This window comes from Sus scrofa, chromosome 7 (assembly GCF_054392235.1).
Source record: "Sus scrofa isolate SSC_HxYL_T2T_F1_AM1 chromosome 7, Sscrofa_HxYL_maternal_Yorkshire_Landrace_v2.0, whole genome shotgun sequence".
NCBI lineage: Eukaryota > Metazoa > Chordata > Mammalia > Artiodactyla > Suidae > Sus > Sus scrofa.
The window spans coordinates 59,615,920-59,640,768 of NC_139389.1; the positions used below are offsets into that span (position 1 = coordinate 59,615,920).

At 43.8% G+C, this 24,849-nt stretch overlaps 1 protein-coding gene across 2 annotated transcripts in view; it reads right to left on the bottom strand.

Moving 5' to 3' along the window:
• Window positions 1–24,849, bottom strand: part of ADAMTSL3 (ADAMTS like 3) — a 357,638-nt gene that overhangs the window by 23,177 nt on the left and 309,612 nt on the right. For both annotated transcript variants that reach the window (XM_021098873.2, XM_021098874.2), the window contains exon 24: window positions 4,140–4,322. In XM_021098873.2, the coding sequence (XP_020954532.1) occupies window positions 4,140–4,322 (183 nt within the window). The remainder of the gene's footprint in view (window positions 1–4,139; window positions 4,323–24,849) is intronic.

Here is a 24,849-nt window from a genome sequence, read left to right on the forward strand (position 1 = left end):
ATCTAACTCTATTATGCCACGTTTCACTAAGACTTCTTAACAGTTCAAGGCAGGACATACCTGCATGTCTTTTAAAAAAATGTGCGTTTTTATAAACTGAGGTATAAGTCACATACAATAAAATGCTCATACATCAGGCATGCAGTTTTATGAATTTTCACAATTACATACATGTCCTTCTGTACTCTTGATCCAAAACAAGTATATAATATTTCATCACCCCCAAAAATTTCCTCCTGTCTCTTTTTCATTAATTCCCCTTTTCTTCCTAGATAACTACTTGCTCAATTCTATCAATACACATCTGTAGTATCTGTTCTTGGACTTCATACAATATGTACTCTTTTGTGTTTGGCTTCTTTTGCTTAACATAATGTTTTTGAGAGTCACTCGTACTGTTGCTACATATCAGTAATTTATCCTCTTTTATGGCTCAGTGACATTCTACTGTATGAATACACCAGAGTTTGTGTATCCATTCTCCTGTTGGTGGCCATTAAGAAGTGAGAGCTGCTAGGAACATTCTTGTATGAATTTTTTTGCGAACATGTTTTCTTTTTTTTTTTTGGATAAACACCTGTGAGTGGAATTACAGGGTCAAGGGCAGGTGTGTGTTTAAGTTTATTAGAAACTACTGTACAGTTTTCCTAAAGCAGGTGGACCATTTTATACATGTGTCCACCATGCATGACAGTTTCAGCTGTTTGTGCAGACTTCGCCTTGTCAGTGTTTTTGTTCTAGTCAGTGTGATATTGTATCTCACTGTGCTTTTTAACTTTCATTTCCCTGATGCCAATCTGTACATCTTTTGCAAACTGTCTGTTCAAGTCTTTTGCCATTTCTTTGGGAGGGGACAGTTCGTGGTCCACCTATAGAAGTTCTTCATATATCCTAGATATAAGTTCTTCACCAGACATATGGACTGCCAATCTATTTCCCAGTCTAGAAAATATTTTAGAAATATTAAATATTTATATTTAATATTAGCATGAAAATGAAAGGCACTAGCTCAAGATTTAAAAGGTTGAGGTGATGTTTCTGCGTTTCAACAGGTTGAAATTGTTCCTGTATAGAAGATCTAATAAAGCATGTGGTCTGAAAGTAGCCTCAGTGTATCCTTCCGTGATTGTCTCATTTTTGAGCTACAAGAAGCTGAGATCAATAGCAAAGGTTCCCTGTGATTCTAGCATTTCTGACTTCCTTAATTCTACCTCTTTCCCTTGGCCTCCTGAAGATTTTTGCAAGCTAGAGATACTTAGATTAGGTTCTTGTGACCAAGCACTGATATATAACAGTTAATATGTGTGGAAAAAAATATCTGTGAAAGAAAAAGAATGAAAGAAATGACTCCACAATTCTTAGCAAATATTCTCATTATTGATATTTAACAAGTTGGCAATAGTTTTGCAACTAGAAAACCAATAGCTGCATTACCACTAATAAATGTACATTTAGGATATGAGTTTTGTGGGTTTCCTCAGGAGTGATTGTTTTTAAAGTTTCACTATGGAAGGAACAAGTTGAACCCCAGAAGACCGAGGGGGAGGAAAAAGCTGGCTGAATGTCAAGGAATAATTTCACTTACTGCAAAGTGCAAAACATGGAGGGTCTTTTAACTAAATCCTTTTCCTAGCACATGCCTCACAACCAGAAAATTCCCCCAAAAGTCAATATTCCAGATCTGAAGGTAGGGGGTCTCCTGTTGGCTGTTGGCTCCTGTGTTGGATGCCTGGAGCATATGCTTTTTATGGCCCTTGGGAAATATAATTTTACTGTCTGATTGTCGTTGTTCTGAGAGGAAAAGGAACACTTGCTTACCAATTAGAAAGGATCTAACTCTTGTTCCAGCATGGGTGCTCTTAAAAGAAGACACCTCTTAGGAAATAAGCCCTTTCCAATAGAATGCTCTGTCCCAGGACGCTTAGGCTCACACAGATCTGTGAGCTATGTGTGGGGTTGGGAGTGTGGAGTGTGGCGGGGGTTTAGTTAGAGTTATTAACTATGCTAACATGTTGCATCTCTGCATATTTTCAGGGTTTGTAGCCTAACGAGGTAGACTAAAAAAATTCAGTAGAATTCCAAAAAGGACTGGAGGCAGCAGTTCCTCCCCCCAGAGAACTTTGGGAAAAGGAAAAGGGTGATGTTTTGCAGAGGACCTCACCTGGTGAGGAGTGCAGCTTCTCAGGATGGGTGTGAAGCATGAGTGTAAGAGCAGAAGGATGGCGGAGGGATGCTGTATATGGTTTTGATATGAGACATTCTCCATTCCTCGGTCATGTGACCAAAGTCATGAGCTGCCTGGCTGGAAGACCTCTGAGAGAAAAGGTGTGCAGGGCAGAACTGAGACAGCCATGCAGATCCACGAGTGGAGAGGAGAGAAACAAGGAATAAGGCTGGGGCTCTCAGGGAGCTCGGCCAACAGACAGGTTTGGCCATCCTCATTTGTTGAAAATCTTCCATTCTAAGATCCTGGAGTACCTCAGAGGCTCTTTGGGAAGGGCTGCATGGAGGTACACCAGGGCCTTCCTGATCAACACTGAGAGTCCAGGAGGAGTAGGATGAAGGGCCCTGGAAGAGATGACTACACATTTGGGTTCTAGTGCAAACTTTCTGTGAGTCTCAGGTTTTCTCATCTCTGCAATGGGATAAAAGATTACTGGCCCCGACACTGTGCTATTGCAAATGTCAAAAGAGTTGATGAACATCAAGTACTTTTGGCATGACGACTCTGCCAACTCCCCACCTTTTCATGTCTCTGGGCTTCTCTAACTGCCAACAAGAAAAGCCATAGAGAGAGCTCTTTTCCATCAGCCTTTTAGTTGGGCAGTAGATTCTACAATCTCATCCCAATTCTGCCAATGATTCAATCCCATTCATTTATGAAACATTTGTTTAATACCTACACCTGTGTTAGATGCTGGAGATACAAAAGGGAGTAAAGGATCCCTAATGTCAGTCTAACTGACTTCTGTGACCCACTTTCAAATAGTTTAAAGATGAGTAGAATTTATTGAGTCCTAAAACCCCTACACTTGAAGCCCATTCTGGTGACAAGAATTTGGTGAGACCCAGATATTATCCCTAACAGATAGCAATAGAAGAAGCCACTTTATCATCCTGTTCCAGGGGCACATGTAATGACAGTTCCCAAATTACAGTAAACCCCGCTACAAGATGTCCTAAGACTCAACTGATTAGTATTTATTGAGTACCTGGTTTGTACCTCATGCTGTGTTATATTCTTTTTTAAAGAAATTTATTGGAATATAGCTGACTTACAATGTTGTATTAGTTTCAGGTGTACAGCAAAGTGAATCAGTTATACATATAAATATACATATATCCATTCTTTTTTCCCATATAGCTTATTACAGAATATTGAGCAGATTTTTCTGTGCTATATGGTAGCTCCTTGTTAGTTATCTTAGGGCTGTGAAAAAAATTAGACATGGTCTCTACCATTAAGGAACCCATGATTTATTTGAGGAAATACAGATGAAAGAGGAAACAATTTGAGACTAATGTGTACCAGGACTTGGTCACGGATCAATTGGTGAGACCAGAGAAAGGGGTTGCCCCCAAATTAGACAAGGATTCACACAGGAGACAGGAATTCAGCTGGACCTACAGAATGGGAGGTACTGAGACAACATGATAAAGGCAGTGAAGGACACTTCTTTCAGGGAGAGCAGTAATGCCTAGAAGCCAGACTTCCAGGGAAGCAGCATGGTGTGTGTGTGTGTGTGTGTGTGTGTGTGTGTGTGTGTTGAATCATAGGGTAGGGAACCACTGACTAGAAAAGAATTTAGTGCTAGCTTAGAATAGCTTAGTCAGGGTAAGGAGTTAAGCAGATGTAGAGGAAGAATATGTAGGATCTTGATTCTGGGCAGAAAAGTTCATATCCCAGTGTAGGTTCTTAGGGGCAGAGAAGTAGTAGCATAAAAGTCACAACCTTCTAAGATAAGAACTGGTAAAACAGAGTATAAAATTTCATGTTCCTTGTTAAGTGGGCAGTGGCAGTGATAGTTAAGACCATTAGATGTCCACTTGTTTACTTCTCAACTCCAGAATCAACGAAACCAGGTCATACTCTGTACATACTACAGGAAGCACTTGACGAACAAGAGTTTAACACTTACCCAGTAAGTGGAGGACAGATGTTGCCTTTGCTTTTCCAAGAGCATTGATGGCTGTGCAGACATAGGTTCCTTCATTTTCAAGGGAAACATTCTGCAACAACAGGGATCCATTGAAAAGCAAGGAAATACTGTCACTCAGAGATCCTCCTTTCTTCAACCAAGTTATATTAGGTTGAGGGATACCTTTGGAATAAAAACAAATACGACAAAGGCAAATTCCTTTAAGAATAGGGCCAGAGTACCACATGACAAATACCATACAGCATTTTGACCGCAAGTCAGCAAGTGGGTTTAATTACATATAATAGGAAAAACAGCTCCTCTATGGCAGGTGGGGGATGATGATAAAGCAAAGGGCTTTGGTCTACTGAGCACTTGCATGATTTATGTATCTGTGTCAGGGAAGAGGAGCCAAATGGTGTGGAATTACTCCATATTGCGAAGGGGGAGAAATTTGATGTAGCGTGAGGGTAACAGGTGAGTGGGTGGAAAAGAGAAGCTGGTCAAGCAGGGGGAATGTGGAGGCAGAGACACGAGGGAAATTCCTAGTGGTAGAGGTGGGGGTTGTCACAATGAAGGCTTTGGAAAACAAAAATATAGAACATGGATCTTTAAGTGGTTTGCTGTACATATGCAATGAAACATTCCTCTTTTAGGAGGAATGCAAAATCTTCAGGGAAATAGATTTTGTTCATTTATGCTTTTTTAAAAGAAGGTAATTTCAGGAGTTCCTGCTGTGGTGCAGTAGATTAAGGATTTGGCATTGTCTCTGAAGCAGCATGGGTTCAATCCCTGGCTCAGAAACTTCCATATGCTGTGGGCGGGCCTGAAAAAAGAAGAAAAAGGGGGGGATAATTTGAAGGAACAAAAAGAAGTGCTGTATTTTTAGTCTGGGGCGATGTAGTGAGGTGCACAGACTACAGAAGCAACGTCTCTGGACACAGGAAGGAACAGCATGAGGAACTGAAAGAATTTCTCTCCCCACATCTTGAGAAGTCTTAGCAATTTGCTGGAATATAGGATGTGAAACTCTGAGGACTCTCATTTGGTCCTAAGAGCTGGGGCTGCCTCCAATGATGCCTGAGATCCGGCTGGGATACGAGTTTAAGGATGTCCCCTCCTCCCGCAGCGCTCTGGCTAGAGAGTCTGGCAGACACGGCAAGGCTCTCTGACAAAAAAGAGATGTCAGCGCTATAATCATGAATTTGCAATGCACCTTGCAGGATCCATGAACACTGGGATATTGATCCTCACAGTTATTCCCAACTCCCGGGCAGCAGTCACGATTAGCTCTCTCTTAGAGCAGAGGAAGCTGGTCAAGTCAAAACCCAGGCCAGAACCAAAAACCACCAAAGTAACAAGAACCAACAGTGTTCCCTGGTGGCCTAGCAGTTAGGGATGCGGGGTTGTCACTTCTGTGGCTGTCACTGCTCTGGCATGCAGGAATTTCTGCAGCAGGCACAGCCAAACAAACAAATCCCCTAAAAACTAAAAACCAAAAACCAATCTAGGACGAAACCTAAATATCCAGAGAGGTGCTAATCACAAGTGCACATATCTTTTTTTGTTGTTTCTTCTACAAATATATGCACACAGAGAGGTTAAACTTTCCGTAAGGTCACCATCTAGTAACCTGGATCTGAGATTTACGCCCACACAGTTTACTCTAGAACTTAACCTCTTAACCAGGATTTAGGTTAGCCTTGTATATTCCCTGATAGATTTATTCCTAGGCATCTTAACTGTTTTTGCGCCAGAAAGCAGGCTCTTTTAAAATACATTGTATATTTGTTTATTGCTGATAATTAGAAAAACAATGAACACGTATATTTATCTTACATCCAATCATCTTATGAATTTTATTATCATTCTTTTTTTTTGTTGTTGCTGCACCTGTGGCATATGGGAATTCCTGGGCCAGGGGTCACATTGGAGCTGCAGCTGGGGACTCCACCACAGCCACAGCAACACTGGATCAGAGTCATATCCGCAACCTACGCTGCAGCTTACAGCAAGGCCAGATCTTTAACCCAATGAGAAAGGCCAGGGATTTAATTTACCACAGCCTCACAGAGATAATGTCAAGTCCTTAACCCACTGAGCCACAATAGGAACTCCTGAATTTTATTGTTCTGAATAGCTTTCAAATGCTTTTCTTGTTTTTTAAAGGTAAATAATCGTATCACCTATATATAATGACAATTTTATCCTTTCCCCTATATTTGTACCTATAACTTCCATTAACTGTTGCGTTGTATTAACTGATGTCTTTAGAACAATGCTGAATAATAGCACTTACATCCGGCAAATTTGTCTTGTTTCCAACTTTAAAAGGAATATTACTAATTTCATCCTTAAGCACGATGTTCACTTTTGTTTTCCAACAGCTGTCAAATTAAAGAAATTTCCTTCTATGTCTGCTTTATGAGGAAATTTCTAAATTGTTCAGTTTATTTTAATTGGCTTCTTAAAAAGTTAAAATATTTAAAGCTAGTAACTTTCTTTTGAGTACCGCTTCGACTATGTATCTTACGTTTTGAAATGCAATCAACTCTTCATTATTTCATTCATTCAAAAAATGTTTAGGAAGTGTCTATTCTATGTGAGACTCTAGGCTGGTGCTAAGGATGGTGAATTAAGTGCCTTAAGAAACAATTTCAGAAAGAGGCTTTGAGGGAAAAAGATGATTGCAATAAAAGGACATAAGGGCTTATGATAAAGGTAAACCCTGAATGCCACTGGCACACAAAAGCTGTGTTAAATGTAGACTGGAGGCATGGGGAAGATTCCCGCATGAAGGACCCTCTAAGCTAATACTTTAGAACAAGTGGGAACACATCATGTGAAGTGGGGTGGGAGGAGTGAAGAGTTTGTTTTAGGCAGAAGGAACAGTGTGCATAAAGGCCTAGACACGAAGGAAAATATAGTGCATTTGGGGAATCATAAATTGTTTAAGACTTGAGCTCAAAGTACACAGAGTAGGAGAGAGGAGAGATGAACCTAGAGAAGTACGTAGGTGCCCATAAAAGGAAAATTTATGACCCACAGTGAGGAGTTTGGTGGAATTTATCCACAAGGAAATTGTAAATGATTTAATTATTTTAAGCAGTGGTAAAAAAAAAACAAAAACAAACTGCAGCTTTAGAAACATCAGTCTGGATGGGATTTAAAATGGGGAAGAGGGAGGCCAGGGTCAGGAGCACCAGTCAGCTAGTTACTGAAGCAGCTGGGATGAGACACAAAGGGTGCTAGAACAAGGGTGGGAGATCTGGAGAGAAACAGATTAACTTGGTAAATGTTAAAGAAAACCCAAGAGGATTTGACTGATTTCAGATGGGGGAGCGAAGGAGAAAAAGGATTTAAGGATGACATATCGATAGATGGTGGTACCATTACCTGAAACAGAGAAAATAAAAGGAACAGCAGATCTGCATGGAGAATGTGATAATTATGGTAAGCATGTGGAGCCTCAGGGGCAGGCATCTAGTTGACCACATACACCTAGGAGTCTGCTGGAGCACTCTGGGGATGGGCGGGCACCAATGTCATGTGCTCAGAGCACCAGAAGCTCACAGAAGAGCGGGCTTTTACACGTGACTGCCCTGATATTTGCAGCTGCCACCTAGGGGTCGCCTCTGGGTGGCTTGGCTCTGGAGGACAGGGGAGCTTGTGTTCCTGGTCCTATGTGTCTGTGATACTTGGTATCACCCAGAATGAGCTCATACTCCTCTCTGGCACCCTAATTTGAGGGACTGCTCTTAGGGACACCTCTACATCACATGGCTCTGGTGGCCAATGGGGCTTATGCTTGTGGGTCCCACAGGACTGTGACCAATGGAGAAAGAGGTGTTTTTTTTGTTTGTTTTCAGGGCTGCACCCTTGGCATATATGGAAGTTCCCAGGCTAGGGGTCGAATTGGAGCTGCAGCTGCTGGCCTACACCACAGCCACAGTAACACCAGATCTGAGCTGCCCTACACTTCAGCTCACAGCAACACTGGATCCTTAACCTACTGAGCAGGGCCAGGGATCGAACCCACATCCTCATGGATACTAGTGAGGTTTGTTACCACTGAGCCACAATAGGAACTCCTTTTCTTTTTTTTTTTTTTTTTCTTTTCTCAGGGCTGCACCTGGAAGTTCCCAGGCTAGGGCTTGCATTGGAGCTGCAGCTGCCAGCCTATGCCATAGCCACAGCCACACTTGACCCGAGCCACATCTGCGACCTACACAGCAACATGGTGATCCTTGTAGCAATGCGAGATCCTTAACTCATTAGGTGGGGCCAGGGATCCAACCCACATCTTCATGGATACCAGTCGGGTTTGTAACCCACTGAGCCACAATGGAAACTCCTGGAGAAAGAGTTCTTAAGTAGCTACCACCTGCCAGGGCACACCAAGAGGCCACAGACCCAGGTGCTCTTCTTCCTGTGAAGGAGGCCAATGAGCTAAGCTTCATGACTGCAGCTTGAGGACATGCATCCTGGGGCTGACTGTAAGCCTTTCCAGAGACCTCTGAGGATGGGAGCTATGGTCCGTCACCCTCTGCCCTGCTCTGCAGTGTCAGTGTTTCCTGGAGGTAAGCTTTACATGCATTGAGTGCCCTGGTTTTTACATCTAATGCCCTGGTTTTTTTTTTTTTTGGGGGGGGGCTGTCACCCAGGGGATGCTCCTTGATTTGGTGGCTCTAGTTGTTGGGGATGGGGGATAGGGAAGTGGGGGGGAAAGTGGCTTACAGTCCTGGGTCCCCAGGTCTATGGCAACCAGAGAGAGAGGGTTCTGGGCAGGCTCCCACCCTGGGGGCACTGCACAGGCAGCAGATCGAAACACACCCCCAGTCTTCCTGTGAAGGAGGTCCCTTTGCCTGTCTTGGAACAACCACCTGAGGGTCTGCCTTCAGGTCTGGCACACATTTAGTAGCTGATAAAGCTGGTTTCAAGGAAGGCGGGCTGTGGCTGCCTCTTGGTGCTCTCCCTCCGCCTTGCTCCAGCCTACCAGTATCACCCAGAAAAGAGCTTAGGCACTCGTTTGGACCCTGATTCCTGCAACTCCCATCCAGGGGACACCCCAGATGTGCTGACTCTGGTGGCCCACAGGACTGCCTGTATCTGCAAACTTAGAGAAAAAACTGATCCTGAGGGTCTAGCTGCCAGTCAGCCTGAATCTAGGTGCCAAGAGCCTCCCCTTGGGGACAGTGACAGGCCTTGGAACATCCTCAACAACTAGCAGCTATTAAAAATATCAGGAGTTCCTGTCGTGGCTCAGTGGTTAACAAACCCGACTAGTATCCATTCATGAGGATGTGGGCTCAATCTCTGGCCTTGATCAGTGGGCTAAGGATCCAGCATTGCCATGAGCTGTGGTGTAGGCTGCAGACATTGCTCAGATCCCAAGTGTAGGCCGGCAGCTACAGGTCCAATTTGACCCCTAGCCTGGAAATGTCCAAATGCCGCAGGTGCGGCCCTAAAAAGACCAAAAAAAAAAAAAAAATTATCATAGGCTGCTTGGACAATCACCAAAGTTATAGAGACAGTCAAGAGCTGAGGCAGAGTTGAATGACAAGGTTCATTTCTTATACAAGGTTACTCCTTCAAACTGGGAGAGGAGGTTGCCTCACCTACTGCACAGAAGCCAACACAGAGATACAGAGTGGCTGAGTGGATAAACAAACAAGACCCACCCACATGCTGCCCACAAGAGACTCACTTTAGGTGTAAGGACATACATAGACTGAAAGCGAATGGATGGAAAAAGATAATCCATGCAACTCGAAATTAATTTCATGAAGAAACCTGGGAAATCACACAGATGTGGAGATTGAAAAACCACTGCACAACCAATGGATCACCTTGCTTTTCTAGATTTTTACTGGAGACACAGCACATATACTAAGCTTTACCTTGGTGACCCAGCAGATGCTATCATGTGCTTCTTGAGTGCTAGTTCAATGTCATTTTTTGCTGCCCAACCTCAGCATTCTGGCTCAGAGCACCGATGAATAGGAATTCCTCCTGGCCGCATGGAGACAGATCCCAACTAGCATTTCTGCTCCCAGTGCTGTCGATACTTGCTATCTCTTTTGCATATTTTATTCTTATTTTAAACAGAACATTAGGAAGAGCAAATCTGGTATCCCTCTTTTCTGCCTAAAGACCACAGAAGTTTGTCTGTGGTTTCCGGAAGGGCTCAGACTGTTGTTCAAAAATGACAAGAGTAAAGGTGAGAGACTGTGTTAAATTATCTCTTGGGATTCCTTGCAGCTTAAAGATATGTGTGAAATAAACCCATCCATTCATCCATCCACCCACCCATCACTTTATATATATATTCAACTCATTACTACAGGTCTCCTATGACTAGCACTCTTCTAGAGCATTTTTACTGCATTAATCTCCGGCCTCCCCTATAGATTGTGAGGATTGTGCCTGGCAAAGAGTAGACAAATGAATATTTGCTGAATGCATGAACTAGGGAATGGATCTACCAGAAGAAAATTTCATCCCAAGGACACATCAGTGTGACTTTCTGATTATCCACACCAATATTCTCTTCCAAGTAGCAAAGATAAAATGCTGACTCTATGGTAAGATGTTCATCAAATCAGACACTATTATTTTGGGATCTACAGTACTTTAAAGAAAGGCTATAAGTATTTTGAGGGGGAAAATGCAAACATGTCAGAAATCACTTCAAACGCCTAACTAGCCTCCATATATGTGAACTTAAATTGTTATTTATTTATTTGCTTTTTTAGGGCCGCACCCACGGCATATGGAGGTTCCCAGGCTAGGGGTCCAGTCGGAGCTATAAGCTGCCATCCTATACCACAGCCACAGCAACACAGGATCCAAGCCACATCTGAGACCTACACCACAGTTCAAGACAACACTGGATCCTTAACCCACTGAACGAGGCCAGGAATCGAACCCACAACCTCATGGTTCCTAGTCGGATTCATTTCCACTGTGCCATGATGGGAACTCCAAATTGTGATTTATTAATTAAAGGATTCCTTTAAGACCTCTATTACATAATTTTAGCTTAGGCAACTGAACATTTGTTAAAGCAACATATAAGTCTGAAAACACTTTACAATTCAGAGATCTTTGCTAATTTAAACTTATCTCCTTACAACTAGTCCAAAATAATGGGAGTTTTCTCAAGTTATAAAGACCTCTCAGAGTTCCCGTTGTGGCTCAGCAATAACAAATCCAACCAGTATCCATGAGGATGTGGGTTCAATCCCTGGCCTTGCTCACCGGGTTAAGGATCTGGTGTTGCCATGAGCTGTGGTACAAGTCGCAGAAGCAGCTTGGCTCCCATGGTGCTGTGGCTGTGGCATAGGCCAGCAGCTGCAGCTGTGATTCGACCCCTAGCCTGGGAACTTTCATATGCTACACGTGTGGCCCTGAAAAGCAAAAATAAATAAATATATACATAAAACCTCTCACAGGGAGGTACCCTGAACACTTCAGATGTATTGGCTTATTCGTGATGCCTCCATGATCAGAAGCAGGGAAGCGTCAGCGTGGTCAATTCTTTTTTTTTGTCTTTTGTCTTTTTGTTGTTGTTGTTGTTGTTGCTATTTCTTGGGCTGCTCCCACGGCATATGGAGGTTCCCAGGCTAGGGGTTGAATCGAAGCTGTAGCCACCGGCCTACGCCAGAGCCACAGCAATGCGGGATCCGAGCCGCGTCCGCAACCTACACCACAGCTCACGGCAACGCCGGACCGTTAACCCACTGAGCAAGGGCATGGACCGAACCCGCAACCTCATGGTTCCTAGTCGGATTCGTTAACCACTGCGGTCAATTCTAAATTGAAGCTATTCAGGGGCTCCAGGGAAGAGCATTCCAGCAGAGGGAAGAGTACAAGCCTTGACCCTAAAGCAGAGTTCTCAACATGGAGTGAGTCTATGAACCTCATATGGGTCCACAGATGGAATTCAAGGGTCCATAAGCTATTCACTCACTCCAGCTGAGACTTTCCATCACCTGTGAACATAAAACAACAATTCACAGTAGCAATACCTTAGACTGTGCAGCCAATGGAAATCACAGATAGTTTCATATCCCACTACAATTGTTACAGATATCTCACAATATTTTTTATACCATCACTACTTCAACATTGTGTAATTATTGAACTAATGCTAGATTTTGAATTGAATGAGTTGGTAAAAGAAGCACCCAGATTATTAGGTCACGCATTTGCTTTATAAACATCTTGATATCTGTATTTTGATTATAATTGGCTTTCTTTAAAATATATATATATGAGCACTCGAACCTGTTCACCCAGACCTTCGAGGGAAAGGTCTGGTCTGGAAATACAAATCGAGGAGTTGCCAGCTTATAGATAACATCTGAATCCCTGAGCATGGATGAGATCAATGGGGGAGCGAGTACAGCTAGGGAACAGAAAACGTCTGATGACTAGTCCTGAGATACCTCAAGTTAGGGGTCAGAGATAAGAGGCAAAACCAGAAGAGGAACAGCTGATACAGTGGGTTGGATGAGCTGCGAGAATGGTTTCCCAGAAGCCAAGAAAAAAGTATTTCAAGAAGGAGGGACTAGGCATTTGTGAAATGCAGCCATTGCCAAAGGGCCGAGTAAAGGGTCTGAGAAATGATCACTGAATTTGGCAATGCACAGACTTAAATGGTAGCCAATCAATAACCTTGACGACAGCTCTGAAGGTGGAGTGGTGAGGACAGACTTGGCTGGAGTGAGCTCGAGAGGAGATGAATGGAGATGAGATTCGAGGCAGAATACTCGACTCTTGAGGTGTTCTGCTATGATGGAAGTTGAGGAATGAGGCGGTAGCTGGAGGGGGTGTGGGGTCAAGGTCAGTTTACCTTAAAAAGGCTTCACTCAACTGGAATTTGCGGTCTTTCTAATGGGTCTCTCTATTTCCACACTTGCCTTCCTGTCACTTGTTGATTCCCTATAGTCTATTTTTCAACACAGTGGCCAGAGGGTTTCCCCTAAAATGTAAGTCAGAACATGTCTTTCCTCTAAAGGATTCCATCTCATTCAGAATGAAAACCAAAGTATTTAGGATGCTTTATGTAGTCCTATGTGATCTGCCCCCTCATCTCAAAATGCAGAAAAATAGAACTGAGAGCCAAATCCTTGATGAAATCATTTATGTTCCTGGATCCAGATCTGTCCAAAGTTAGCTGCACCCTAGGATTTTTCAGTTCCGGAGCCAGTAATTTCTCCCATCTTTCTTAAGCCAGTTCGAGGTGGTTCTCTGACCCTTGTAACCATGGGAGTCTGGACTAGAAACAGGTATGAAAACAACCCAGATGGCCAAGTGGCCACACCAGGATGCATTTCTGGGACCAAACTGGCATCACTGCGGTCCAAAAGAAAATGTCAGAAATAAGACGTTTGCAAAGAGGAGAGTGAGGACCACACCAGAATATGACCCGAGTTCTTTCTTCTCACTCCACACAACTAACCCGGGCAATTTCATCAACTTTCAAGAACACAGTGATAATTCCCGGGCTGAAAACTCCCACATCCACCCATCCCATCTTCACCTCTGCCCGGAGCTCAAGCCAGCTGTTCCTGGATGTCTCCCATCAGCCTGTCCCACAGGGACCTCAAACTCAGTAAGCCCCAAAGCAAATTCCATCTCCTTCTCTTACCTCCTCCTATGCTTGTTCCATGTCATCGTTACAACGCCCCATCCATCCAACCTGCCCCCCCTCCCCCAGAAGCTCAGGCCATTGCTGGCTCTCGCCTTTTCATCCTCCACGTTCAAGGGGAGGATGTTACCTTAGAGCACCTAGTGGGACACGATCTCAACTGCTGCAGTGCTGCCTCACTCTGGCCACCCCAGCCCAGAGTGAGTAGGCTCTGCTGGCTACCCAGGGCTCAGGACAACCTCCAGAGCCCCTCAGCGGTCCAGCTGACTGGAAGTCGGAGCTACAGGTAACGCCACAAGGGGAATCAGCACCCATTTCAGGGTGCTCTCTGAAGACAACCCCCCACCTCAGCAGTTCTGACATGCCCAGCTGGGCTAGTGAGGATTTTGCTACACATGGGACACATCTCAGTGAACTCACTGCTCAGCAGATTTTTTTTTATAACAAATATCTCAGCCTGATTTTTTTGGAGTCCCTTTTGGTCATTCTCTATTACTCCCTAGTTGCTTTAAGTTCTGCTTGCCTGCGCCTACGTCACTTGGTGTAGGGTTATATGCCCCTCAGACTATTCACCCACCAACAATCCCCTACATCTTCACATAGTCAAGAATCCATCCAGCTCCCGAATATTCTGTAGGTGCCGGGGTCCTAGCTTTGCGGAAATGCTGAGCGTCAGCTTCCCGCCAAGCCTCCCTCCCCACCACTGCCTGTTAGGCGCAGAGCATGGGAGGGGAAGCCTCATCTTCCAGAAATCTGCTAAGACACTCCCTGGGTCTCTAACTTCGTATGACGCCTCAGGCAACAATCATCTCCTCAATCCCAGAGCAGTGCTTTACGCACGGCAGGTGTGCTGAAATAAACTGAGTTAGAACAAACTACAGATGGGGGAAAGTGTTCTGCTCTACTGTAGGTAATGCTGGCTGTCCTGTAAAGAGGGTGACACTTTTCCTTTAGAACATCTTGGAAGGTTTGGACGCATGCATTTATAGGCAGGGGCTGTACACGAGGGAGAGAAGAACCTGGAGTTCCGACGGCAACCCCAGGAGGTTAGGGATGAGGAGAGGAAGGCTGAAGGTGAGGGGGAACAGGGAGCAGAAGGGCTGGGGGATGACATGCCTTTGCCATGATCCCTGAATCTTGAAAATTTTGCTGAATGCCTCGGGTTAATGGATGTCTTGCTATGAGCAGAAGCCAGTCAAGGAAGTGAGTTTTGTTTTTGTTTTTTCTTTTTTAAAAAAATTTTTTATTGCAGTATGGTTGACTTACAATGTTGTATGAGTCTCAGGTGTATAGCCAAGTGATTCAATACATATACACATATCCATTCTTTTTTCCCATGTTGCTTATTACAGAATATGGAGTATATTTCCTTGTGCTACACAGTAGGTCCTTGTTGGTTTTCTATTTAATATATCCTAGTGTGTATACGTTCATCCCCAAATGGAGCCCATACCAGGTCAGTGTGAAAGAGACTGAGAGGCAGAGGGCAAGCCCCCAAGGACTATCTGAAGTCAGTTCCAGGGGGTTCTGGAGTTTCCAACGCCCAGAACAGATAGGGGTCAAAGACAATTCCACCTTACATCTAAACCTCAGCCTCTCAAGGGTATGATATTGAGTTTACACAGATAGTGATGTGCTATGCATACAAGGGATTTCGGAAGACAAAACCAACCTTGGCGAGTTTTTAGATGCGAAAGGGGAGACCAAGGTCTCCAGTGCTGAGGAAAGAAGCTGACCCCGAGACTCAGCATCTCCAGCATCATTATGCATGTGGATGCTTTCAAACAACGGCGGAGGCCCGAGGAAACTCAGATGGGATTCTCCATACCCCTGTTCTTTATGGTCTTTCAAAACGACAAATGTTTGCTCTGTTGAAACAGCTATAAAACGTCAGAAATACTTTCAACTTATTTATCTAACCTCGAAGACAGGCTATTTCCCCCAAGGCTTACAGTTTTGAAGTATATGCACCGTTCTGTTGCCACAATGCTGAAATCGTTTTTGGAAGGCAAATGTTATGGGAAAAAAAAAAAAGTTCAGGTCTGGAGGGGCTGTGAAGCATGTGTTGCAAAAAGTCTGCACCTCCTGGGTGCCTTTAAAATAGTCACTGTTTAAAAACAAATTTCCTTCCTCCTTGAAAGGCCCATGAAATATTCTACACTATAAAATCCTTGGCTTATTCAGACTGCTCTAACAGGCTAGATTTTTATATCCATGTATCACATATATTAGACTGGTATGTTCTGTTCATTTGTTTGTTTCCTCCGGCTCCTCAAAACTCATATAATATTTTGTATTTCTTTCGCCGAGGACAACTGAGAGTTTAAACTACCATTAGTCACCTCCAGGGAATGTGAAGAAATGATGTTGCCAGTTTCTAAGATTAGAGGCAAACTGAACTCTTCGTAGGCAAAGCAGTAGGGAGACATTCCTAATAATTGAAACAAATAAACAAGAGTTTACAGTTTTAGGGTCAAAGAGAGTATCTTAAAGCTACTAGCAAAAAGGGGATATACCCTTCTAGACTTCTGGGTCCAATTTGTAAAATGTAGTACATTTTGCAAGGCATTTTCCTCTTTTTTTTGGGGGGGGGTCTTTTTAGGGCCATGCCCAAGGCATATGGAAGTTCCCAGGCTAGGAGTTGAATTGGAGCTGTAGCTGCTGACCTACACCACAGCCACAGCAACACAAGATCGGGGCAGCATCTGTACACACAGCTCATGGCAACGCCAGATCCTTAACCCACTGAGCGAGGCCATGGATCGAACCCTCGTCCTGGTTGGGTTCATTTCTCCTGAGCCACAACAGGAACTCCTTTTCTCCCCCTCTTTTGAATTAACTGCATACCCTTTCCCTTTTTCTCTTTTGGCAACCAATCGATAATTATGTTTTTTTTTGGATACGAGGGACTATCCATCAATGACACCCTATCTGGAACTTTGCCCTTCACAGAATTCTCTTGAATAGTTGTGTAAGTACTTCTCCAGTTAAATGATGTTAACCACGGGCATAATCAGGTCCCCAAGCAATTTGGTCTGAGGACCTCAGAAGCAATCTGGGTCGAAGCATCCACCCCCAATCCCATAATCAAGAGCCTTTGTGCAAAGGGCTTTTAAATGTGTTTCTTCTGCCTTAGGGGAAATCCTCTTCCTGGTGTGGTCAACCCCAGACTCCCTCTCTGCTTGGGACCTAGTAATTCTCGTTAACTCCAGTCGTCATACCTCAAGAGCGCTCCACAGTTCACTGCTGGATATTGTCCTCTGGAGTCTCATTTAGAGGCTAGAAAGGGCCTCTGTGAGTTATTCCATATATTATCTCAAAACCAAAACCCTCCAGTGGTTTCCTGAAGACTAAGACTCAAAGTCAAAGCTGGTGCAAATCAAGCCGAGTGATACATGCTGGAGTTAACAAGTGGTGTAAACCGCGGACCCCAGCACAGGGAATTCCTCAACGACAGCTCAAATGGGGACCACCCTGATAAACAGCAATTTGCATAATCTAGCAATATAACCTTGGGACGTGGATGAACAAATAGCTTTTTTTTAATTTAATTTTTATTTTATACTGGAGTATAGCTGATTTACAGTGTTAAACAGCTTTATAGGTTCCTTAAAAGATACATGAGGAGTTCCCGTTGTGGCTCAGTGGTTAACAAAACTGACTAGTATCCATGAGGATGCTGGTTCGATCCCTAGCCTTGCTCGGTGGGTTAAGGATCCGGCATTGCTGTGGCTGTGGTGTAGCCTGGCAGCTAAAGCTCTGATTTGACCCCTAGCCTGGGAACCTCCATATGCTACTGGTGCAGCCCTAAAAAGACAAAAGACAAAAAAAAAAAAAAATTAAGCTACATGAAATGTACCACTTGTTTGGAAGTCACACACTGGGACCTGCAAGTGGATCTTGCTGTTGCCACCATGGAACCTGAGAACTTCACGAGGGCCGCTGTCAGTGGAGCTCCTGGGGTGACATCTCAAGGTTGGGCTGACTCCCCAAGGCTCCCCTTCCTTCTCATTCAAAGAACTGTCTCTTCCCTTTTTTGAGCTGCCCCACTTACTCGGTCAAGCAGTTCCTCTCTCCTTAGGATTGATGGAGAGTAAGATTCAGTTTTCCTAGCTCCATAGCTTTTACTCTTATCTTGGAGCAGAAAAGCACAAAAGCCCTTCAATGTCTGGGTACCACTGCTAACAACAGCTCATCCTCCAGCCCCGGGAACCTTACTGCATATAACACTCAAATTTTCTATGTGAGTTCTCTCCATTGGGGACTTATTTGCTGTTTTCTTTTATCACTTGGAAAAATTTCACTTATTCATTTTTGGGGGGATGGGGGGTGGGATCTTTTCAGGGCCGTGCCCACAGCATATGGAAGTTCCCAGGCTAGGGACTGAATCAGGGCTATAGCCCTGGGCTACTCCACAGCCACAGCAATGCCAGATCTGAGCCGTGTCTGCAACCTTATCCACGGCTCATGGCAATGCCGAATTATTTAATCCACTGAGCGAGGCCAGGGATCAAACCCACGTCCTCATGGATACCAGTAGGGTTTGTTACTGCTGAGACATGACAGGAACTCCCAATTCCACTTATTCTTAAAGTTTCATCTTAAGGCCGCTCTTCCATGACCCTCTGACACTGAAGCTGATTCTTCCTCTGCAGACCTTTGAACATACTGACATGCCCAATTCCATCTTCAGAAGGGTCCTGGCTTGGTCCTGGCCCTGCCATTTAACCCCAGCTTCTGGTTCATTCTGTTACCCACTGTTTCCTGGGGGAGACCCTCTCATTTTGAGATAACATTTGAGACAAGTTCCAGGAGACTCTTTGGCCCCAATTGTTGGCTAGAACACTGGTTCTTAACCTTGGCTGCACTTTAGAATCATCTAGGGAGCTGTAAAAAAAAAATCCCAATTCTCAGGCCATACTGCAGACATATGAAATCAGACTCCCTTAGGGTGGTGTGGGGCAGGGTGGGAGGTGATGCCTGGGCCCCCTCATGATAATAAAATGACTCGAGTACATTATCTGTCTCATGAAGATGAACACATGGGTGCTGAGTTATCAAATATATAACTAGAGTGAATAAATGAATGAAAAATAAGAAAAAAAAAAACAAACAATCTGGGCATTATCCGTGTTCCTAAAAGTGGTTTTCTGACTCAGTGGGAAGCCCTCATATTTTTAAATAAATCTCGGACATTGAATTCAAACAAAATTTCCTCTCCTTCAATCCCCACCCTGTGTGGGTCCTGTGGGCCCCACTCTCTCATGAGGAACGCACAATGAGAGCAAACGGGTGAAATGAGTCATCCCAGGGCTTCTGCATATTTTCCATAAGAGGGATTCCTCCAGCCTCCACAGCTCTCCTGTGCTCTCCACCCATGCACAGGGGTCTCACAGCATAAAGAGCGAGCAGTTGAGACCCCTGGGGACAGGGAGCAAGTGAGGGCCCTTCTCATAGGATAAGCAGATGTGACTGGTGTGAGGCATGGGCTCTTACTGCCTTTTAACAAAAGCCCACCCCCCCCTTTTTAGGGCCACACCCAAAGCATATGGAAGTTTTCAGGCTAGGGGTCAAATTAGAGCTGCAGGTGCTGGCCTACACCACAGCCACAGCAATACCAGATCCAAGTCTCATCTGCGACCGACACCACAGCTCATGGCAATGCTGGATCCCTGACCCACTGACCAAGGCTAGGGACGAACCCGTGTCCTCACGGACACTAGTTGGGCTCATCACTGCTGAGCCACCATAGGAACTCCAAGCCCCCCAGTTGTTCACTCCGGCTCTCAGGCACGTCTGAGAAGCTCTGCACCAGCCACTCTGGCTCCTGCTCTGACAGCATGCCCAGAATCGAAGAGAGCACAGCGCCAGCCAGAGGCACCACTCAGAGACTCGTGCGAATGAAGCAAATTGTTCTATTGGAAATATGACCTTTGAAGATCACTGGGAAAAGACATGAAGTTGTAAAGCAAAGAGGAGAAACCCAGTCCCTATCCCCGGGATCACTGCAGATCTGCTGTATACAGACCAGCAAGCTCCATCAGGACAGTCAGGGCCATGCTATTAACATCACAATTTAGGTAGGCTTAAGACATGGAAGCAACCTAAATGTCCATTGACACATGAATGGATAAAGAAGATGTACATACACACAATGGAATACTACTGAGCCATAAAAAAGAATGAAAGGATGCCATTTGCAGTAACACGGATGGACCTCAAGATTGTCACACTAAGCAAAGTAAGTCAGAGAAAGACAAATACCAAATGATATCACTTATATGCAGAATCTAAAAAACAATACAAATGAATTTATTTACAAAACAGAAACAGACTCATAGACATAGACCAAAAACTTATGGTCACCAAAGGAGAAAGGGTGTGGGAGGGATAAATGACGAGTATGAGATCAACAGATACACAATCCTATTCATGAAATAAACAAGGATTTTCTCTATAGCACAGGGAACTATATTCAATATCTTGTAATTACCTATCATAGAAAAGAAGCTGAAAAATATATGTATAACTGAATCACTTTGATGTACATCTGAAACACAATAGTGTAAATCAACCATACATCAAAATAAATAAATAAATAGATAAATCAATCAATCAATCTGTGTGTGTGTGTGTGTAATATTGTAAAATATTGGCTAATTCTTAGTGGTCTCAGGTGAAATATAAATGATCTGATCTTAAAATTTTTGGCTTCTAGTTTGCAAGGCCTTATTGAACTTATCCTTAAAAATGAAAAAAAAAAAAAAAAGGAACATGTAAGAACAACAGTAAGAAAGCAAAGTTCAGAGCTCTAGTTCCATTTTTGGGTTATAGTAGCAATAGAATTATATTTATGTTCAGCTGATTTCAATTTTGTAAGTAATATCTAGTTTTTGACATGCATAAAACAATTAGGTGGGCTTGGAGTTCCCATCATGGTGCAGTGGAAAAGAATCTGACTAGGAACTGGGAGGTTTCGGGTTTGATCCCTGGCCTCGATCATTGGGTTAAGGATTGAGTGTTGCCGTGAATTGTGGCGTAGGTTACAGACGTGGCTCAATTTGGCATTGCTGTGGCTCTGGCGTAGGTCAGCAGCAACAGCTCCAATTAGACCCCTAGCTTGGGAACCTCCATATGCCATGGATGTGGCCCTAAAAAAAAAAAAAAAAGGTCAAAAGGCCAAAAAAAAAAAAATTAGGTGGGCTTAATAACTCCATATCAGATATGTGGCAATGAGAAAACCATGGGGGCAAGAGCTATTTTAAATCTGATATAAGGTATTATTGTGGAGAGGTTATGTATTAGTTTGGAAGCAGGAACCTGCCATGGGTCATAAGCCCTACTCTAGTGTCCCAATTGGTGGCTTTCAAACACTACTAGTAGCAGAACCAATTCTTAAAAAAAACAACAACTTTTTTTGAGGAGTTCCCATTGTGGTTCAGTGGTAACGAACCCGGCTAGTACCCATGAGGATGTGGGTTCAATCCCTGGCCTTGCTCAGTGGGTTAAGAATTGAGTGTTGCAATGAGCTCTGGTGTAGGTCGCAGATTGAGCTGTGGCTGTGGTGTAGGCTGGCAGCTACAGCTCTGATCTGACCCCTAGCCTGGGAACCTCCATATGCCACACCTGCAGCCCTTAAAAAAAAAAAAAAAAACTTAAAAAAAACCCCAAAACTCTCTCTCTCTCTTTTTTTTTTTTTTTTTTTTTTTGTATATGAGGAAGTCTAATCTACAAAACTGTAAAATATGTATATGAGGAAGTCTAATCTACAAAAACATAGTTTAACAAAACTTCCAGTTAAACTATGTTTTTGCTGCGGGAGAGGGTAGGTAGGGTTGAAAGGTAAGATGGGGGGGGGGTCCTTGATAAAGCTCCATGTAACCTACAATTTGAAAACCATTGGTTTATCCACGGGTCTGTTGCTGGTGCATAGAAGAAAGACCTATGTTTATTTGGAAGACAGGGAATAAACCGGCACAACGTGACATCACATGATAACAGGCCTCGTGGTCAGTTGTTTTTACCATGTGAAGGGGTGAAGGTTAACACAGGGCTGGGTGTCTGTAACGTTTTCAGGACAGAAAAATGTATTGGTGGAACTGAAGACAAAAGCGTCTCACTGATGACAGGACTGGCCCACAATAGCTGTGGCCCGAATGCTTCAAGAAATGGGGACACTCAGTATATGCAGACACTGCAGCCCAATAAGTATGGAGTTTGATAGGTACTTGAAAAGCCCTTTCTGTTTTTTCATTTTGCATATCTAGCTACCTATTCCAGCATTTCTCTCCACTTTTCAACTGTATGGAGATTCATGTTTCCTTCAAATGGGAAATTGAGATTGGTGAAAGCTAGCCAAGACATGGAAACAACCCAAATGTCCATTGATAGATGATTGGATTAGGAAGATGCGGTACATATACACAATGGAATACTACTCATCCATAAAAAGAACAAAATAATGCCATTTGCAGCAACATGGATGGAACTAGAGAGTCTCATACTAAGTGAAGTAAGTCAGAGAGAGAGACAAATACCATATGATATCATGTATATCTGGAATCTAACATACAGCACAGATGAACCTTTCCACAGAAAAGAAAATCATGGACTTGGAGGACTCGTGGTTGCTGAGGGGGAGTGGGAGGGAGTGGGATGGACTGGGAGCTTGGGGCTAATAGATGCAGACTATTGCCTTTGGAATGGATGAGCAATGAGACCCTGCTGTGTAGCACTGGGAACTCTGTCTGGTCGCTTATGATGGAGCAGGATAATGTGAGAAAAAAGAATGTATACATGTATGTGTAACTGGGTCACCTTGTTGTACAGTAGAAAACTGACAGAACACTGTAAACCAGCTATAATGGAAAAAAATAAAAATCATTATACAAATTAAAAAAAGAGATTGATGAAAGATGAGAAGAAAATCATCTTTCAAGGAGCATTCAGAATAGAGCTTCAGTGGATCTTCAAAGGACAGACAATTGGTTTATGAATGAGTCTTCTTTTTTTTAATCTGCCAAATCAGTAATCCAAAGATGAGTACAAAGAGGTTTGGAGCAAGTATGTCAAGGACTAGGTAAGGCAGTGGAGCGTCGTTACCAGACAGTGCCTGATTTGCCTTGTTCCTTTTCTGCTGCTGCAGTGATGGTGGAGGCAGGTGTCAAGGTGGGGCCTCCCTTCACTGGGGACAGAATGGGCACACGCAGGCAGAGCTTTAGCCTAATACTGGCTGGCATCCTGCAGGCTTCCAAGGGACCAGCCTCTCAATGGACCCTACCTTGATCCTAGACCTCACACCATGGGTCGGTTCTCCAGTGAGGTTGGGCCCTGGCTGTTGCCTATACCTGAGCCCCTGACACCCCGTCCCCAAGCTGCAGCACTTCCTAAGTCCTGCCTCAGACCTCTGCTTTGACACTCTCCTTTCTGGTTAGATCACCTGGGTTCCCATTCTGCTGTCTTAAGCCCAGAGCCTCCTTTCTCTCTCCGGTTCCTCTGGAATCACAGAGACCTGGGATTTAATCTTAGTTCCCACACTTGTTACATGTACAGACATGGGTAAGTAACCGCACATACCTGACCAGGTTTACCCATTAGCAAAACAGAGACAATGCACCTCATAGGCTATTCAAGCTGACACATATTAGTTATCTAAGTTGTTTTTGGTGATGAGTGCTGATGGTTTTTCAATATATTTCTTACTGAGCTGCTGCCTGTCAGCATATACTCCCTAGCTCTTTGCAATGTAGTTTCTGTGTTTAACTCACCTCTATGTGCCAACATCCAAGCCCTAGCCTTGGACAACTATGTCCCTGATCCTTGATTAATGACACATCTGTTGCTAAATGCCAGATATGCTGCTCTCTTTTGGATAAATCAGAGGCATGGGATTTTATTTTATTTTTTAAGGCTATTTATTTATTTATTTGTGTGTGTGTTTTTTTTTTGCCTTTTCTAGGGCCGCTCCCGTGGCATATGGAGGTTCCCAGGCTGGGGGTCTAATCGGAGCTGTAGACGCTGGCCTACGCCAGAGCCACAGCAACGCGGGATCCAAGCCGCATCTGTGACCTACACCACAGCTCACGGCAAAGCTGGATCTTTAACCCACTGAGCAAGGCCAGGGATTGAACCCGCAAGCAACCTCATGGTTCCTAGTCAGATTTGTTAACCACTGTGCCACGACAGGAACTCCAAGACTTTTTAAAAGTTAATGTATAGTTGATTTATGATGTGCCAATTTCTTCCATACAGCAAAGTGACCCAGTCATATGTATATGTACGTATACACTCCCTTTCTTCTATTATCTTCCATCGTGCATGGAATTTTAAGTTAATATCTTGAGTGACGGGTGCCACCATCCAATCCATGACTACCGATGAAATCCCAGCTCAGTTTATGGTTTTCTGCAGTTTCTTTCCCCTCCAACTTTTGCATCCATGCTGTGGGCAGAATGCTCTTTCTAAACCACAGACTGGCTCACACCATTGCTCTACTTGAAACTTTTCTTGTCTCCCCCACCTCTAGTAAAAGGAAGTCCAAGGGTTTTAGCATGACATTCAAAGCCCTTCACAACCGGTCCCAACGTATACTTCCAAACCCACCTCTTCCCGCTCTGCCTACATCCTCCACTTTAAGTCACATGGATTTGCTTATGGTTTTGCAAATAAGCCAGGAGCTCTCAAGTTTCTATGCTCCTGCATATATGCTGTTCCAACCAAAATGGGCCTCTGTTTTGTTCCAAGTGGTTCCTTTCGGTTCCTCCTTTTTGGTTGCACTGTCATCCCTTCTGTAAACCTTCTCGGATCCTTTGGGAGCCTTAACTCTTCTTTCCTTTATGGGTCTTCATAAAAACTTAAGATTTTTTTCATTTGCTATATCATAGTTTCCTTGTCTGCATAGCTGTACAAACCAGATCTTATTCATCTCTGTACACTAAGGAACGAGCCTGGGCTTAGAGGGTGTTTGGTGGATGCTTGCAGAATGAGTGGAAAGATGGATGGAATTTACAACCATGTGTGACTGATTGACTGAGTGCAGGGTTAAGAAGGAGGATG